Genomic DNA, 17,138 nt, shown 5'->3' with positions numbered 1-17,138 from the left:
CAGTCAAGGGCGCTTGGGTGGCTTAGTTGGTTAAACGATTGCCTTTGGCTCAGGTCATGATCCTGGAGTCCCAGGATCCCGTCCCATGTCTGGCTCCCTGCTCATCGGGGAGCCTGCTTCTCCCTCTGACCCTCTGCCCTACTCATGCTCTCTTTCTCTCTCTCTCATTCTCTCTCTCAAATAAATAAATAAAATCTTTAAAAAAAAAGATTTAAATAATTTTTAACAAAATAAAAAATCAGTCCAAATTCATTATTTAACCTTCACCAAAGAATTCAAACTTAGCTCAGCATAATAACAGATTTGATGTAAATACTAGTGAGTGCCATGTGTCCACAGGCCACTGCCCACTTGTTAGGGCAGGGAAGGGGAAAGGAAAAAGAGAACATCAATTGCTTTAAAAGCAGTAGAATCACACAATGGGATAGTCTTCAGCAATAAAAAAGAATGAAGTGCTGATACATGCTACAACACGGATGACTCCCAAAGACATTGCACTACGAGAAAGATGTCAGTCACAAAAGAACACATATTATATTCCACTTACATGAAATGTCCAGAATGGGCAGATCCACAGAGATAGAAAATAAATTAGTGAATTACCGGGGCGCCTGGGTGGCTCAGTTCGTTAAGCGACTGCCTTCGGCTCAGGTCATGATCCTGGAGTCCCGGGATCGAGTCCCGCATCGGGCTCCCTGCTCGGCAGGGAGTCTGCTTCTCCCTCTGACCCTCCCACCTCTCATGTGCTCTCTCTCTCTCTCTCATTCTCTCTCTCTCAAATAAATAAATAAAATCTTTAAAAAAAAATTAGTGAATTACCTCCTAGGGGCTGGGAGGTGTTGGAGATTGGGAGTGACTACTCAATTGTATGGGGGTTTCTTTTTGGAGTGATGGAATGTCCTGGAACTGGTGATGGTGGTTGTACACCATACTGAAAACACTAAAACCCACTGAATTGTGCACTTTAAAGTGGTGAATTTTATGTTACGGGAATCGTATCTCAAAAAAACCTTTTTTTTTTTTCAAGATTTTATTTATTTATTTGAGACAGAGAGAATGAGATACAGAGAGGATGAGAGGGAGGAGGGTCAGAGGGAGAAGCAGACTCCCCGCTGAGCAGGGAGCCCGATGCGGGACTCGATCCAGGGACTCCAGGATCATGACCTGAGCCGAAGGCAGTCGCTTAACCAACTGAGCCACCCAGGCGCCCTCAAAAAAGCCTTTTTTTTACACCAGGCACACAACAATAAGATGGCTATAATCAAAAAGTCAGGTGATAACAAGCATTGGCAAGGGTGTAGAGAAACAGAGTGCTCACAGCCTGCTGATGAAAACCTAAAAAAGTACACCCACTTTAGAAAACAGTCTGGCTGTTCCTCAAAAAGTTAAACATCATGTTACCATTTGACCCAGCAAACCCCACTCCTGGGAATTCACTCAAGAAAAATGAAAACATGTCCATACAGAAACCTGGACACAAATGTTTGTGGCAGCATCATTCACAGTCCAAAGCTTGAAACAACTCAAATGTCCATCAACCAATGAAAAATATTTATCCAATGGAATATTCTCAGCCACAAAAAGGAATGAAGCACTGATACATGCTAAAACATGGATGAAACCTGAAACATTTTGCTAAGTGAAAGAAGCCAGCAATAAAGGGCCACATGCTGTATCCGATATGGTCTGTATGCTCTCACCCCCCCAAAACTCACGTTTTGAAAACCAAATGCTCAATGTGATGGTATTAGGAGGTGGGCCTTTGGGAGGTGATAGGTCAAGAGGGCAGACTCCCTCATGAATGGGATTATTGCCCTTATAGAAGGTGGGGGAGCTGCCTTGCCCCTTCCACCCTGTGAGGACACCACCAGCAGTCTGCCACTGGGAGAAGGGCCTGCTCCGAACTTGCTGGCATCCTGATCTTGGACTTCCAGCCTCCGGAACCTTGAGAAATAAGGTTCTGTTGCTTATAAGCCCTGAGAGTGTGATATTTTGTGATATTTTGTTACAGTAGCCTCACAGATTAAAACACTGCATTGTTTCATTTATATGAAATGTCAGAAATAGCAAACCTATAGAGACAGAGGGCAGATTAGTAGTTGCCTAGGGCTGGGGGATGGGGAATTGGGGCGCGATGGCTAAAGAGTATGGGGTTGTGGGTGGGGGGAGAGGTGATAACAATGCTCTAAAATTTATTGTAGTGATGGTTGCACAACTGCGAATATACTAAAACACTGAATGGTACACATTAAATGGGTGCATTTTATGGTGTGTGAATTATATCTCAATAAATCTCTTAGGAAAAATACGGAATAAATCTAACCAAATAGTTTCCAAGGCACTAGAATCGCTCTACCCCCTATTTCTCTGCCCCCCTTTTACCTCCCTCCCCCCAGCCTGATAGTTGTAGTGCGACCAACTCGAGGGTTCTGGGATCCTTTTCAGGCAAAGGTCAATAAACCAGGACAGTTGAAGATTCTCTCTAGGCATGACTGTAGCCCCATCTACCTCCTCCCGCGAGGGACCCTGATGGATGTTGGGCACCTTGGACACCTTCTAGGTGTGAGTAGAGGCTCACGTCCCTGGCTGGGTCCCGGATCCAACTCGCGCATGGAGCCCTGGGCCCACGGGGGTGCCAGAAGGTACAGCCAAGGTCCCAGTCTGCAGCCCGCCCACCTTCCCACCCAGCGAGCAGGCGCCCTCCCGCCTTCCACTGAGTGCACCCAGGCTGCGGGCCTGGCTCACGCCACTCCCCGGGGCTAGTCGAAACCGGCTCCCTGCCCGGGTGGAGCCGCGGAGAGGTTCCCAAACCGGTTACATCAGAAACCCCGCAAGCCAGTTGCTGAGTCCTCCACCCCCGACTCCCACAGTGGACACCTTTGTGCGCCGGTTAATTTAAAAACAAGGGCGGGGGACGGGAGGGACTCCCAAAGGAAGCTCGGGCTAAGCGGACCCTGCAGTCCGGTCTCCGGCCCTCACCGCTGCAGGGGCGGAGCCCGGCAAGGGGGGCGCGGCCCCGCGGGAGCTGCCCGAGTGGGAATCGGGGGCGCGCTCGCGGTCGCAGCGCCCCCTCCCGGCCCAGGGGCGGACGGGCTCCTGCGGACTCGTTCCCCCTCACTGCGGGGAGGAGGGGCGCGGGTCGGCGGGGTGACCGGGGCTCCGGGCAGCGCCGGGGCGGGGACTCGCGGCCGGGTAGGCGGGCGCGGCGCGCACTCTCAGCGGGGCGGCCCCGTCCTGCTCCTCTCGCCAGCCTCTCGCCAGCCTCTCGCCCGCCCCGGAGCGTCGGCGCCGCGCATGGCCGAGGTGCTGGAGCCCGACCCCGCGACAGCCGAGCGCGCGGCGGCGCAAGCCGTGGAGACGCCGGGCTGGACGGCGCCGGAGGACGCGGGCCCCCAGGTAGGCGCCTCCCCCGGGCGCGGACGGTGCGGGCCGGAGCGCGCCGGGTGATTTGCAGTGGGGCCGGAGGGTCCCCCAGATTTAAGTAAAACGTTCAGTTTTTAAAGTTGTCTGGGTCCCCAGCTCCGTTCCTGCCCAGATGGGGAAATTCGGTCGGTTAGCCATAACCCTAGGTTATGGCTCCATCTCCATCTCAACTGGCCACATCTCGGTTTCTTTTGAGGTTAAAAAAGAAAAAGGAATTGATCAGGTCCCAGAGCCTGCGGTGGGACCCTCCTGCCCAGAGGACGGAACAGATGCTAGGTCTTACCGACCCCCCGACCCCTACGTGGGGGCGGAGGCCCCCAGCGTCTCTAATCCAAGGATGGGAGCCTCGGGGAAGGGGCGCTGCCAGGTCCTAAGGAACCAGAACCAGGGGTCCATCCCAGGTGGACCCGAGATCAAGGGACCTGTACTGTTGCCTTTCACGTCCTGCCTTTTTAGAATTGCTTCCCTCAGTTTTCTCTGTTCCATTTTAGCCCGGAAGTTATGAGATCCGGCATTATGGACCAGCCAAGTGGGTCAGCACTTCCGTTGAGTCCATGGACTGGGATTCAGCCATCCAGACTGGTTTTACAAAGCTGAACGGCTACATTCAAGGCAAAAATGAGAAAGGTGAAGACGATTTACCTTACATATATTGTGGTTGAGTCCCCTGGCTTATCTTGCGTTTTAGGTTATTAAAGAGATCTACTTTAGAATAGAAAAATGAGATCATCGAATACTTAAATGTTTGAAGACAGGGACTCTGCTCAGGACCCTTAGCAGAGTCTAGAGGAGGGTAGTGCTTTTCAACCTCTATTCTTGTCTGTTTCTGCTGGATGAACTGGGCCTCTGTGTAACTGGTTAGTTAAGTCCTTTTGATGGCTAATGCTTCGAGGTAATTTGGTGACTGGTAGGTTAAGAGTGATCAGGAGGCAGGAAGGTACTAAGAACCCAAGATCAAGGGTCTCAAGACATCTGGTTCGGGCTCTGACGCTATTTATGTTTTAGCTGGTCACTTAGCCTGTGGGATCTCAGTTTCCGAATTGTAAAAAAAAAAAAAAAAATAGGCTGGACTATACGATCTCTAATTTTCCCTTCCATCCCTAAAACTAGAATTTATTAACCAAAAATAGTACTACAGAAGGTGTTTAATGCGGCCAGTGGATAATTGAATCATTCTGCCCTTATTTTTTAATGATGAAAATTATCTCAAAGGTAAATTTTATGTCAGTAGCATAATGTAAGTCAGGAAACTCAGATCAAAAAATAGTAGGTTAAGTTTTAAAAGTAGTCATAAATATGCTAAATCTGCTTTGATGGTCTTCTTGCGGTATTTAAATATATTATTTTATGGTCCAGAGATGAAGATAAAGATGACAGCTCCGGTGACAAGCTATGTGGAGCCCGGTTCCGGTCCTTTCAGCGAGTCTATTATTACCATTTCCCTGTACATCCCCTCTGAACAGCAATCCGATCCGCCCAGGCCTTCAGAGTCAGATGTCTTCATTGAAGACAGAGCTGAAATGACTGTGTTTGTACGGTAAGTGGTAGGTAATTTATAGCCCTGCTGACTGCTGGTTTTCCTCACCTGCTCTCAGTTGAGCTCCTCTGCAATTTCAGCAGGCTTTTCACCCTTCCGTAAAAAAAGAGGTCTAATGCATTTTGTGGTGTTTTCCTCCTGGCTCAGTTTTATGTGTTCCTAAGGGTCTACTGCAAGATATAATTAATTCACGTAATGAAGAGTTTGTTGCATACCTTCCACAACTAAGACACAATGCACATTATTCTCAACCTGCCGTTGAGGTAAACCTGAATAAGAATCCTAACACACAGTGCAGGGTACTCCTCCTCCTCCCAGCTTCTAGGTTCTGATAGCCCCGGACTCTTCCTGTGTTCCCCAGCCCGAGGGATGCCAGCTGCTTCCTGCAGTCATTGCCTCTGTTCATCGAGTGGTTCCTCATACTGTTTTAGGCTTCCGGTACCTGTTTGACACATTCTTAAATTCTCTCTGCTGAAATCTAAAACACACACAGAACATGGTAACAGTCTCATACTGGTGTTGCTTTATTCCTTTCTCTCCTTCTTGTCACCACCCACCTGCTAAAGGAATCTGTCTGTCTCTGTTTCCACGGGCTCCTCAGACCACCACAGTCTGGGAGAGCCCATACCATCTCCTTGGGGCTGCCCTCGTCACCCTCAGCTGTGCCCTTGCCTTTGGCACGTGATGGCAGCTCTTGTCCATGTGACCCCTGCGGCCTTCGTGTATTGACCCATCTGGTCTCTTGATGCTGAGCCATCCTGTTCAGTCTCAGAAAGTCACTGTCTTGCCATGCTTCTCCTCCTGTTCCTCTCTCTCACCCAGGAAGCGCTGTTGATGCCCCGCATTGACTCCCATGTCATAGCAGACTTGCTCTGGGTGATCTGTTTATAAAACTTCAACTACGTGTGTCCAGTGACTCTCAAAATTTAGTGTCTCCAGCCCCGATTACCCTACTTACTGGACATTTCCATGGGAGGTAGGTGGGGATCAAACTCAACAGCTCTACAAATGAGCCTTCCCTAGTTCTCAATGTATGTGAGCAGTGATCTCTTGCCTGTCTCAGCAAAGGGCTTCGTCAGCCAGACAGCGTCCCCAGCAAGGACCTCAAAGGCCACCATCAGCGCACCCATCCCTGACAACTGGTTACCAGATCCGGTCCAGGCTCCTTGGAAATGATCCATGATTCTGTTCCCTTTCCCCTTCCCTGTGACTTCCTCAGGTCCTCATCCTCTAGGAACCACACCTCAGTCATTTCTGTGTGCCCCAGTGCTTGGCACAGTGCCTGACACTCAGTAGGTGCTCGGATGTCTATTCTTCTCAGGTCTTGACTGCTCCACTTCAGTGGCCTCCCAACTGCTGGGAGTAACCTGCCCACCATTCTCTTCCTCTCATGCTCCACACGGGAACCCATGGTCTTTCTTACCACCACAGCAGCAAAACAAAACAAAACAAAAACCCCACCCTGTGACTTCACTAAAAATCTCTGTGACTTTCCACTTGCTTCAGGGTGAAGTTCAGACTATTCACAATGCCTTTTATAATGTGGCCCAACCGTGTCTCCCCACTAGCTACATTCCATTGACCTTCCCACCCTTCCCTGAGCAGCCCGTGTTCTTCCACATCTCTCTTTTTTTCTTAAGTTTTTATTTCAATTCCAGTTAGTCACCATACAGTGTCCTCTTAGTTTCACGGGATTCAGCACTTACCTCCATCACCTGGAGCTCATCATGACAAGTGCCCTCCTTCCTCCCCATCACCTGTTTCACCCATCCCCCACCCACCTCCCCTCTGGGAACCACCAGTTTGTTCTCTAGAGTTAAGAGTCTGTTTCTTGGTTTGCCTCTCTTTTTTTTCCCCTTTGCTCATTTATTTTGTTTCTTAAATTCCACATGAGTGAAGTCACATGGTGTTTGTCTTTCTCTGGCTAACTTATTTTGCTTAGAATAATACTCTCTAGCTCCATCCATGTTTTTGCAAATGGCAAGATTTCATTCTTTTTATAGCTGAGTAATATTCCATTGTGTATATATAGCACATCTTCTTTATCCATTCACCCATCTATGGACACTTGGGCTGTTTCCATGTTTTAGCTGTTGTAGATAATGCGGCTGTAAACATCAGGGCACATATATCCCTTTGATTTAGTATTTTTGTATTCTTTGGGTAAATACCTAGTAGTGCAATTGCTGGATCGTAGAGTGTTTTTTTTGTTTGTTTGTTTTTAACTTTTTGAGGAACCTCTATACTGTTTTCCAGAGGGGCTGCACCAGTTTGCATTCCCACCAGCAGCGCCCTTTCTCCACATCCTCGCCAACACCTGCTGTTTCTTGTGTTGATTTTAGCCATTCTTACAGGTGTGAGGTGGTATCCCATTGTAGTTTTGATTCGCATTTCCCTGATAAGTGATATTGAGCATCTTTTCATGTGTCTGTTGGCCATCTGTATATCTTCTTTGGAGAAATGTCTGTTCATGTCTTCTGCCTGTTTTTTAATTGGATTTGTTTTTTGGGTGTTGAGTTTTCTAAGTTCTTTATATATGTTGGATACTAACCCTTTATCGGATATGTCATTTGCAAATATCTTCTCCCATTCTGTAGGTTGACTTTTAGTTTTGTTGATTGTTCCTTTGCTCTGCAGCTTTTTATTTTGATGTGGTCCCAATAGTTTATTTTTGCTTTTGTTTCCCTTGCCTTAGGAGACATATCTAGAAAGAAGTTGCTGTGGGCAATGTGAAAGAAGTTACTGCCTGTGTTCTCTTTTAGACCTTATGGTTTCAGGTATCACATTTTGGTCTTTAACCCATTTTGAATCTTTTTGTGTATGGTGTAAGAAAGTGGTCCAATTTCATTCTTTTGCAAGTTGCTGTCCAGTTTTCCCAACACCATTTGTTGAAGAGACAATCCAATATCCCATTGAATATTCTTTCCTCCTTTGTCGAAGATTAACTGACCATATAATCGTGGGTTCATTTCTGGGTTTTCTATTCTGTTCTATTGATCTAAGTGTCTATCTTTGTGCCAGTACCATACTGTTTTCATTATAGAACTTTGTAATATAACTTGAAATCTGAAATTGTGATGCCTCCAGCTTTGCTTTTCTTTTCAAGGTGGCTTTGGCTATTCGGGGTTTTTTGTGGTTCCATACAAATTTTAGGATTGTTTGATCAAGCTCTGTGAAAAATGCTGTTGGTATTTTGATAGGGATTGCATTAAATATGTAGATTACTTTGTGTAATATAGACATTTTAACAATATTTGTTCTTCCAATCCATGAGCATGGAATGTCTTTCCATTTCTTTGTGTCCTCTTCAATTTGTTTCATCAGTATTTTATTTATTTTTTTAAAAGACTTTATTTGAGAGAGAGAGAGAGAGTGGTTGAGAAAGCAGGAGTGGGGGGAGAGGTAGAGAGAGAGGAAGAAGCTGACTCCCCACTGAGCAGGGAGCCTGACTCGGGGCTCAGTTCCAGGACTCTGGGATCATGACCTGAGCCGAAGGCAGACGCTTAATCAACCGAGCCACCCAAGCACCCCTTTCATCAGTATTTTATAGTTTTCAGAGTACAGGTCTTTTACATCTTTGGTTAGATTTATATCTAGGTATCTTATGGTTTTTGGTGCAGCTGTAAATGGGATTGATTCCTTAATTTCTCTCTCTGCTGCTTCATTATTGGTATATAGAAATGCAATAGATTTCTGTAAATTGATTTTATATCTTGCAACTTTACTGAATTTGTTTATCAGATCTAACAGTTTTTTGGTGGATTCTTTCAGGTTTTCTATATATACTATCATGTCATCTGCAAATAGTGAAAGTTTTACTTCTTCCTTGCCATTTGGATGTTTTTTCGTTATTGGATTGCTGTGGCTAGGACCTTCCACATCTCTTTACCTGTGACCTCAGGCAGGTTCCTCAGATTTTCTTGCCTGAAGCTCTTCATCTGTAAAATGTGTATAGTTATAGTACCATTTCATAGGGTTGCTATGAAGACTAAATGAGTTAATTTCTCTAAAATAGTTAAAATGTGCACCTTACCTTAACTACTAGTTCTAGCTCTTTCTTTCTCCTCTTCCTGGAGCATCCACTTTCATCCTTCAGGACTTGGATCAAATGGTATCTCCTCTGTGATGCCTTCCTCAGTTTCTCCAGTTAGCTAGCCACTCTGTTCTTCTATTATTCTAAGTTATAGTGATAGAGGAACAAACTGTAACTTTCTCAAGAATACTGCAACATGGTACTCTGTTCATACCCTGCAGCTCCTAGCAAGGCAGATGTGTGGGAAGAGAATCATATGTTTGTGTATTGAATAAAGCTGTGAGGGATCATTGTAGAACAATATGTATTTGGAGAACAAAGGATGATTTCTAACTAGGGGGTTCGAGATTTGATTTCAGGGCAGAAATAGGATCTGAAAACAAGTTTCCTTAGGCAGAACAGACTCTGAGTTGGCTCTTCATTAAGGAAATAATAGATTTAGGAGGCAAATATTTCCTAACACATGGTTCAGAATTATCATTATCAGTCAACATTCTGAAAATTAGAACAGTTTTATCAATTTATCTTCAATGTTTTGTTTCATGTACATGTGTGTATATAGATTCCTATACTATTCGATGAGGATTTAAAAGATACCGTATGCTACGAACAATTCTAGATGCCTCATGAACATCGTTGAATCAAATACACATAGTGTGTACCCTTGAGAGCTTACATCTTACCTGAAGAATGGTAGGACTAAGCTTTTCCATTGGCACATTGATAATACAACTTATGCTAAAGAAGGTATATTGGGAATATTCGTGATTTTCTGTGTTTCCTATTCTTAACTTTCAAAATCAGATTCATCATATTTACATGTCAGCAACTCAGCTAGGTCTGGGTGTTGCCATAATTTAACCTCAGGATAGTTTTGTTTATATACTTGAAAATCTATACTTAAACTTTTATTCTCTTTTCCCACTTTTTATTTAAATCTTTTGACTGTCTTTTCTTCCTAATCCCCACAGCAACCTCCAAACTGGCTCCTTCCCTCCAGTCTCTTTTCCATCTGTCTTTCCCGGATCCTAAGAAGTTACTTTTCTGCTCAGCATCCTTCAGAATAATCTCAAAAGGCCTTGAGATGACATAAAAGATTCTTCTTTCTGGCTCTGACTCACCTTTCAGAGCTCATTTTGTGCCTCACTATGAACATGCTTTGTATTTTTGAACTTCTGTTCCTTTTCTTCTCCTTCCCCTTTTCCTGCTCAGCAAAGCCATCCTCCATTCCAGACCCAACTCAGATGACATCCCTTACCCCTGATTCAGTCATATCCTCGGGGTTCCCAAGCATATCGATCCTGTCTCTGTTAAATCTCCTCAGGCTGTATGTAAAGAGCTGCCAAAATGTTCCCCTCTTCCAGTAGACTATAAATTCATAGGGTCGAAACTCTACCATATTCATCTGTGATGTGGCACCTACCTTTTTCCCAAGGAAAGGAGGGGAGGGGAACTGTTCCATAGAAAATTGGAAGTCTGAAAGGGAGTCTTCTAAGGGGGTTTCAGTACGGTCCTCTGACCGGCAGCATCAGCATCATCAGGAGCTTGTTAGGAATGCAGATTCTCAGGCCCCACCCCAGACCTCCTGCATCTGCATTTTAGCAAGATTCCCAGGTGATTAGTATGTGCTCGTGAAAGTCTGAGAAGCAAGAGTTAGAGCACGAGATGGTGAACGTTCCAAGTCTGCTTGCCAGCAGCTGGGACATGTGCCTCCTCATGGGTCCCCTCCGTGTGTGGCGAGGTGGCGCTGAGAATGGGAACCAGAGGAGAGGAGGTTGGCTGCTGGGGGAGGGGGGGGGCTGGGGGAGCTCGGAAGCTGCACTTGATCCAGCCTCATCATGTCAGCTTCTGCTCCCCTTTTCGGACTGACATTTACATCAGCGTGAACATCATTCATGATTATTTACTTTCTCCTTCTCAGGGCTTTCGACGGATTCTCTAGTGCTCAAAAGAATCAAGAACAACTTTTGACATTAGCAAGCACTTTGAGGGAAGAAGGAAAAGTTTTCAATGAGAAGGTTTACTACACCGCAGGCTACAACAGTCCTTTCAAGTTGCTTGATAGAAATAATGAAGTGTGGTTGATTCAGAAAAATGAACCCTCCAAAGAAAATGAATGAGAAAAAAACCCGAGGAAGTTCCATTGCTTACTGTAGACATCAACACTACCTACCCACAAAATGCAGGTCTAGTTGCTCTACCGGAGTGAACTGTGATGAACTGAGCTTATTTCCAAGGTGCCTTTTAATGCTTGAAGCTTTATCTAGATACACAGGGAACAGGGGACAGTATTCTAGAAACATGTGAATCAGTCACAGCTCTGGGGGAGTTTATTTCTGTGAGGTTCCCGGGAAGTGTCCTGTTACTTGACCCTTCTTCACATCATGTTGCCTTTTTCGACTTGGATTTGTGTCATTTGGATATTATCCCCTCCAGATATTATCAATAAAAATGCCAAAGAGGTATCCTGTATCGCACGGCTAGGCTGTGAAGCCTTGCGAGGTGAAGTTCAGTTGAAAACAAAAATCAGATTCTTTTGCACCTGACCCTGTCACATTCTTTGTGGGCTCCTCTTCCCCATCTGCCCAACCGTCCTCACCGCAACAGAAAATTCCCACCATACCCTAAAGGGTCGATAATATTTCATGGCAAAGAACAAATTTATGAAGTTAGGGACTTCTATTCCAAAACTCAATAAAGGCATGTTCTTTCCCGAAGGCATGTATACAAACATGTAATTTTAAAATTCACACCCGCTTTTAAAGTATTTCATCTAGTAGGGCGCCTCAGTGGCTCAGTCGTTAAGCGTCTGCCTTTGGCTCAGGTCATGATCACAGGGTCCTGGGATTGAGCCCCGCATCAGGCTCCCTACTAGGTGAGAGGCCTGCTTCTCCTCTCCCACTCCCGCTGCTTGTGTTCCCTCTCTCGCTGCGTCTCTCTCTGTCAAATAAATAAATAAAATCTTTAAAAAAAAAATAAAGTATTTCATGTCATTCTGGAGGTCATATAAAAATGATTATAGTTGGGCGCCTGGGTGGCTCAGTTGGTTAAGCGACTGCCTTCGGCTCAGGTCATGATCTTGGGAGTCCCAGGATCGAGTCCCGCATCAGGCTCCCTGCTCAGCGGGGAGTCTGCTTCTCCCTCTGCCCTCCCCTCTCTTGTGCTCTCTCTCTCTCATTCTCTCCCTCAAATAAATAAAATCTTAAAAAAAAAATCATTATAGTTATTGAAAGGATGAGTTGCCGTAAAATCAAGCAGGTTGAAATCTGTGCCTAATTGTGTCCTGGAGATGTCAGATGTAACTGGGGCCCAAGGATGCCAGAGCACCTGGCTCTGGGGGTCCCAAACCGACCAGGTTCGGCCACTCACTGCTGACAAAATCCAAAGCCAAGGATATGAGAGGTGGTGAAACAAGAAAGGAATTTATTTCAGTGAGGCCAACACTGGGACGACCGGGGACTAGCGTCTGAAGACGATCTAACATGCTGAAAATATTTCCAAATTTATATAATGACAATGTGGGACAAAGGTTGGTGGGTACACGCGGGTGGGCAGTAAAGGTCAGGTCAATCATTGTCTTGCAGTCAATCACATGAGGTCTTTCTTGCTTGAGCAGGTAGTTTCAGTTCCCATCAGGGGGTACTTGGTCCATCTGGTCTTTTGCCTGAGTTAACAGATATGCTGGAAAGAATCAATTAGAAAGCACAAACTGAGGTCAAAACTGGGGTAGCTGAAGTCCTCTTCCACAGAGAGGAAGCCCGTTGTGGGAAAGGCAGTAACTACCGTGGCCTCCCAGAGCATGGTGGTTGGAGGACTGAAGGAGAAAAGCAGGTTGGTGCTCAGTAACTTCCCAACAATGCAGCTGCCTGTGAATGACACCAGTTCTGGTTCCCATCACCGTATGTGGTTAAGCAGAGAACGTGTCATCACTTCTAGAGAAGATTATCCAATGGTAAGAGGATGGAGCCAGATGATGCGCTAAGGTCCCTTCAACCCCAACATTATGTGATGTCTCTTAAAATTAACCTCCCTAACTGGGATATCTATAGTGAGCATAATCCTAGGTCCCCCTGGACCCTTCTATAGGACAATAATTCCCATCTCTCCCTTGCCCGGATTGCTAACCTGGATAAAGACATACCTATAGTTAATGGTTTCCATAGCTAACTAACACTTCAGGATTACCTTCTAGGTGCACCATTCTAAGTGTTTCACCTGAATTACTAACATTCAGCCCTCAGAGCAACTCTCTGTGCCACATTTTATCAGCTCCATTTTGCAGATAAAGACGTGGAGGCACAGAGATGTTAGGTAACTTGCTCCAGATGAAACTGTAAGAGCAGAGGCTAATTGGAGCCCAGGCAGTCTGACTCCTGGATCCATGCGTTAACTGGTAGGCCCCACTGGCAGACGGCAGAGTGCAGCTTTCTCGGGTCACGAGTGGCTGGGATCATATGGAGCCGTTCATCCTGCATAGCCTATGTGCATAATCAATGTGATTATGACCTCAGAGCTACCTTCTAGGTTGTAATTTTTGATACAAGACAAGCTAGATTTCTGGCTTTGAAATTCTTATGGATATAAAATTTTAAAATCTCAGGCAATTATTTTCCAAAGGTATTTGCTCGCCTTGTTTATTTATTGGTTCTTTGCCTTTTTATGCTTGCCAAAATGAAATCAAATTTCTTCTTTAGCTCATATATTAAAAAAAACAAAAACTGGAGGACCCCTTCTAGCCCTCCTACTAGAATGTCCACAGTACTAGCCTCTGCTGGTATGAGGTAAATATTTCTAATATTTACTCAATAGTTCTATACAAATAGGCATCTCTTAGGCAATAAATTTCATTTTAAACAAGAGAAGCATATTTCTGATGATCAACATCTAGCTGTAATCTGAAACATGTTCAAGAAGAAAATTGCTTTTGTACCATTCAAGTCCAGGATATCTCATTTTCCCCTTCTCTTCCATAAATCATAAACTAAAACATTTTTCAACCCTAAATCAATCCAGACAATATTTCTCATAGCAATGAATCAGTTATTTTGATTACATGGCTGGCACTGACTACCAAATATCCCTTATGTCTTCTGTGGAGATTGTTCTTCTCTTATCTATAGCAAATTTATGTGTAGACTCTTTTCTAAGGCTAAGGCTTCCACCTTTGCTGTTCGTGTAACTCTTGCTCCATCAATTAGCATCTCTCCTCTCCTCTCTAGGCTGTCTTGCACCACACGTTCCAACCACGTTCCAAACACTGAACCTACCAACAAATTCTGCCTGATCCTCCTCACCGCCCAAAATTAAATCCTAGTTACCCCCTAGACTTTTATGGGGGGCAATAATTCCCATCTCTCCTTTGCCTGGATTATCCAATTTCTCTGGAAAGAACGATCAAATGTCTTCCTTGGAGTTCTAGGTTTTAAGGAGGATCTCAGGGATCATGAGAGGGATTAAGGTGGGCAGTCCCCCACCCACCACTGCCTTCCACAGAGCTATCCACATGTTGATGTGTCCGTCCATTTTTCATAAGATTATCTTTTCCAAAGTCTGAAAACAATCCATTTAAACTCAGTGCATTCATACCATCTTTTCTAGTTATCACTTAACATTTCTCCCTAAACATTTCACTGGAAGGTCATTTACTTTCCTTCACTCTTGAAGAAGTCATGGTGGCATGTCTACCATGTTGCAGGCACAGCACTACGCATGGGGCTGGGACATAGTGGTGACAGAAACACTCGCTCGTCAACAACTTCGTAATTATCCAACCCCACAACACCTTTTGCTCTTCCATTCAGTCCTCCTTCCTGAATGTCCTCGTGGGTTTATGTTCTAGAAAGGGAGAGAGTGTAAATGAAATGAGGGTCTGGGATGGTGGGTGGCGTGGCCAGGGGCAGCAGACATCACACAGCAGGGACAGCCCAGGCCTTTCTGAGGAAGAGACATTTGAGACTAGGGGGGCGAGAAGGGGCCGGTCAGATGAAAGCCTGGTGGGTTGTGGACATCTTGGGCAGAGATGACCGGGTCGAAAGAAGAGGCCACCTTCACTATTCAGAACAAAAAGCTGCATGTAGTGATTGCTGAGCAAGAGAGACAAGAGAGAGCTATGCTTGCAGTCTCTCTGGACAAAGAAAACTGCTGACCTGGTACAGGGCTGTAGGAATTCCGTGCCGGGGTCAAGGGTTAGCGGACTTTCAGAATCCCCTAGGAATGGAGCTTTTGTTGTGGGGTGCGGTCAGAGTGAGGCTGCTGCTGAGCCTGACTTAGGAGGCTGGTTTAGAGGTGAGATTACTGACATGAAGTTGTCCTTGATCATTTCTGGTGCTTATGTGTAACAGTGGCCAAAGACCAGTCATTTCTTTTCTGGGACCTGGGAAGGCAAGCACACACAGGTGTGCTCCTCAGATCCACCTTCGAGAAAGGACCAGCTACCTGGCTTCGAGGGATGTGGTCAGCTGATGTCTCCAGCTGACACTCTTTTTGGGGTCGGCGGCAGATTCAAGATAAGGACACATTTTTCTCGGGCGTAGTGAGCCTATGCCTGAGCAAGGCAGTGGGAGCTGACAGTCTGCTGTTTTCTGGCATCTTCCAGCCAAAGACTGAGCAAGGTGGTGGTGCAAGAAGCTAGCTGTTTCTGCCCAACTCAGGCCCCTTCTGAGTAAATAGTCTTCGCTCTGGAGCTCCATGGTGGGCTGGCAGAGCCTTCACCAGATCTGTCATGAAGCCTGACAGCTCCCCCCCAACCACAATCTCACTTTTCCTTTCTGCTTTCAGAGACTGTTAACTTTGTCATACATTTTTTGTGCTCCTAACTCCATCCCAGGGTCAAACCGGCATAACTGGGATCAGAGTGGCCCACGATCATGGGCGGTAAGAGCATCTTGACACCGGGTCACTCCCTGCCTGGCTGGTTATGAGGTTCACATCCCTGATGGACGGGCAGTGCATAAACAGCTCCTGGCATAAGAGGGCTGTCTAGTTATTAAAAGTTTAGATGGAATGACCTACTTCTGGAGAAGCGTACAATGGCTGGTAGATGATTCGGGTGTCTCAAATATGGGGTGGGGCTGGATAATGAGTACAAGGGCAATAGACTTGAATGGTTATTACTAACTTGAATTGATGTCCTCCAGGTGGATAAGGAAAAGCTGAGGTCAATTAACAGACAATTTAAAACTAAGTGTGAGAGCCAGAGTCTCTTTGGGAACTTGCTAAGAAGCCCTCACCTCATGCCGAAGTTAAGCAGAAAAAGCTGAAGGTCAAGCACAGGATTTGATGGCAAAAGTAGTAACCACCAAAAATGTTCAACCAGGGGAGCCTGTGTGGCTCAGCTGGGGTGTCTGCCTTGGGCTCAGGTCATAATCCTGGGGTCCTGGGATAGAGCCCCACTTTTGGGGGGGCTCCCTGCTCAGTGTGCGGTCTGCTCTTTCCTCTCCCTCTGACACTCCCCTGCTCATGCTCTCTCTCTCAAATGAATAAATAAAAATCTTAAAAAAAAAAAGTTCAACCAAACCAGGTTTGTTACACCAAGGCCAGGACTAAACCTGGATAATGAGAAGGGGACAACTGGTGGATGCCCCCAACAATTTTGACTCCCTGAAAGTTTCTGAACCTTCTGGGCCTGCAGAAGAGGCTCAGCCTTTTCCCATTAAGAACTAGAATCACCCACTCCCCCTTCTCACACCATAACAGGAGGAAATGCAATATTCAGAGAGATCTGTCCCCATAAGGCAACAGGTGCCCCTAGAAGCTGACGTCCCTGTTTCCCAGGCCTGTACCCAAGGTGAAGTCATAGCATCACCTGGCTGGGGCCGTGCCAGGCCCGATGAAGGCAGAAGTGGATAACGCGCCTCAGGTGCTGCAGAACCTAGCCAACGCCCACTGGCGGGGGCCAGGATTGTGCCCTGGGACCCCAGTTCCCCAGGTGCTCAGTCAGAAGACTGGATAAGGGAAAGCTTACTGGCTTGGGGGTATCACTCGGAAAAACTCCAGAGGATGGTGCAAACTCAGGGCTTTAGGGTGGGTGGCTCCTAGAAGCCTGGAAGAAGTGATAGAAATGTTAAAATGCCTGAGCTGATAATAGATAGAGAGATAATAGGGGAAGGAATGCAAAGCTCACAGAAGAGCCCAGGCTGGATAATT

The 17,138-nt window shown here is 45.9% G+C and overlaps 1 protein-coding gene across 3 annotated transcripts; it reads left to right on the top strand.

The window, feature by feature from the left end:
- Positions 1–3,045: 3,045 nt before the first annotated feature.
- Positions 3,046–11,848, top strand: HEBP2 (heme binding protein 2). Of its 3 annotated transcripts, XM_021693460.2 has the most exons (5): positions 3,046–3,064; positions 3,271–3,396; positions 3,915–4,050; positions 4,780–4,960; positions 10,915–11,848. In XM_021693460.2, the coding sequence occupies exons 2-5, from the start codon at positions 3,295–3,297 to the stop codon at positions 11,111–11,113; spliced, it is 618 nt and encodes a 205-aa protein (XP_021549135.1). In that variant the 5' UTR covers positions 3,046–3,064; positions 3,271–3,294; the 3' UTR covers positions 11,114–11,848. The 3 variants fall into 3 exon arrangements, with proteins under 3 accessions (XP_021549135.1, XP_044773402.1, XP_021549133.1); XM_044917467.1 differs by lacking the exon at positions 3,046–3,064 and having other exon boundaries at positions 3,106–3,396; positions 4,780–4,842; XM_021693458.2 differs by lacking the exon at positions 3,046–3,064 and having other exon boundaries at positions 3,106–3,396.
- Positions 11,849–17,138: the final 5,290 nt, after the last annotated feature.

The sequence above is a fragment of the Neomonachus schauinslandi genome, chromosome 8 (genome assembly GCF_002201575.2).
Source record: "Neomonachus schauinslandi chromosome 8, ASM220157v2, whole genome shotgun sequence".
In the NCBI taxonomy this organism is placed as follows: Eukaryota; Metazoa; Chordata; class Mammalia; order Carnivora; family Phocidae; genus Neomonachus; species Neomonachus schauinslandi.
The sequence above is the reverse complement of the archived record's forward strand: the minus strand, read 5'-3'. Positions and strand labels throughout refer to the sequence as shown.

Bases quoted from the DNA above. Each gene is read 5' to 3' on its own strand.
- HEBP2 (XM_021693460.2), top strand. From the start codon at position 3,295: ATGGCCGAGGTGCTGGAGCCCGACCCCGCGACAGCCGAGCGCGCGGCG. The intron at 4,051-4,779 runs GTGAAGACGATT...TTTATGGTCCAG, and splicing joins TCAAGGCAAAAATGAGAAAG to AGATGAAGATAAAGATGACA. The intron at 4,961-10,914 runs GTAAGTGGTAGG...TCTCCTTCTCAG, and splicing joins GAAATGACTGTGTTTGTACG to GGCTTTCGACGGATTCTCTA.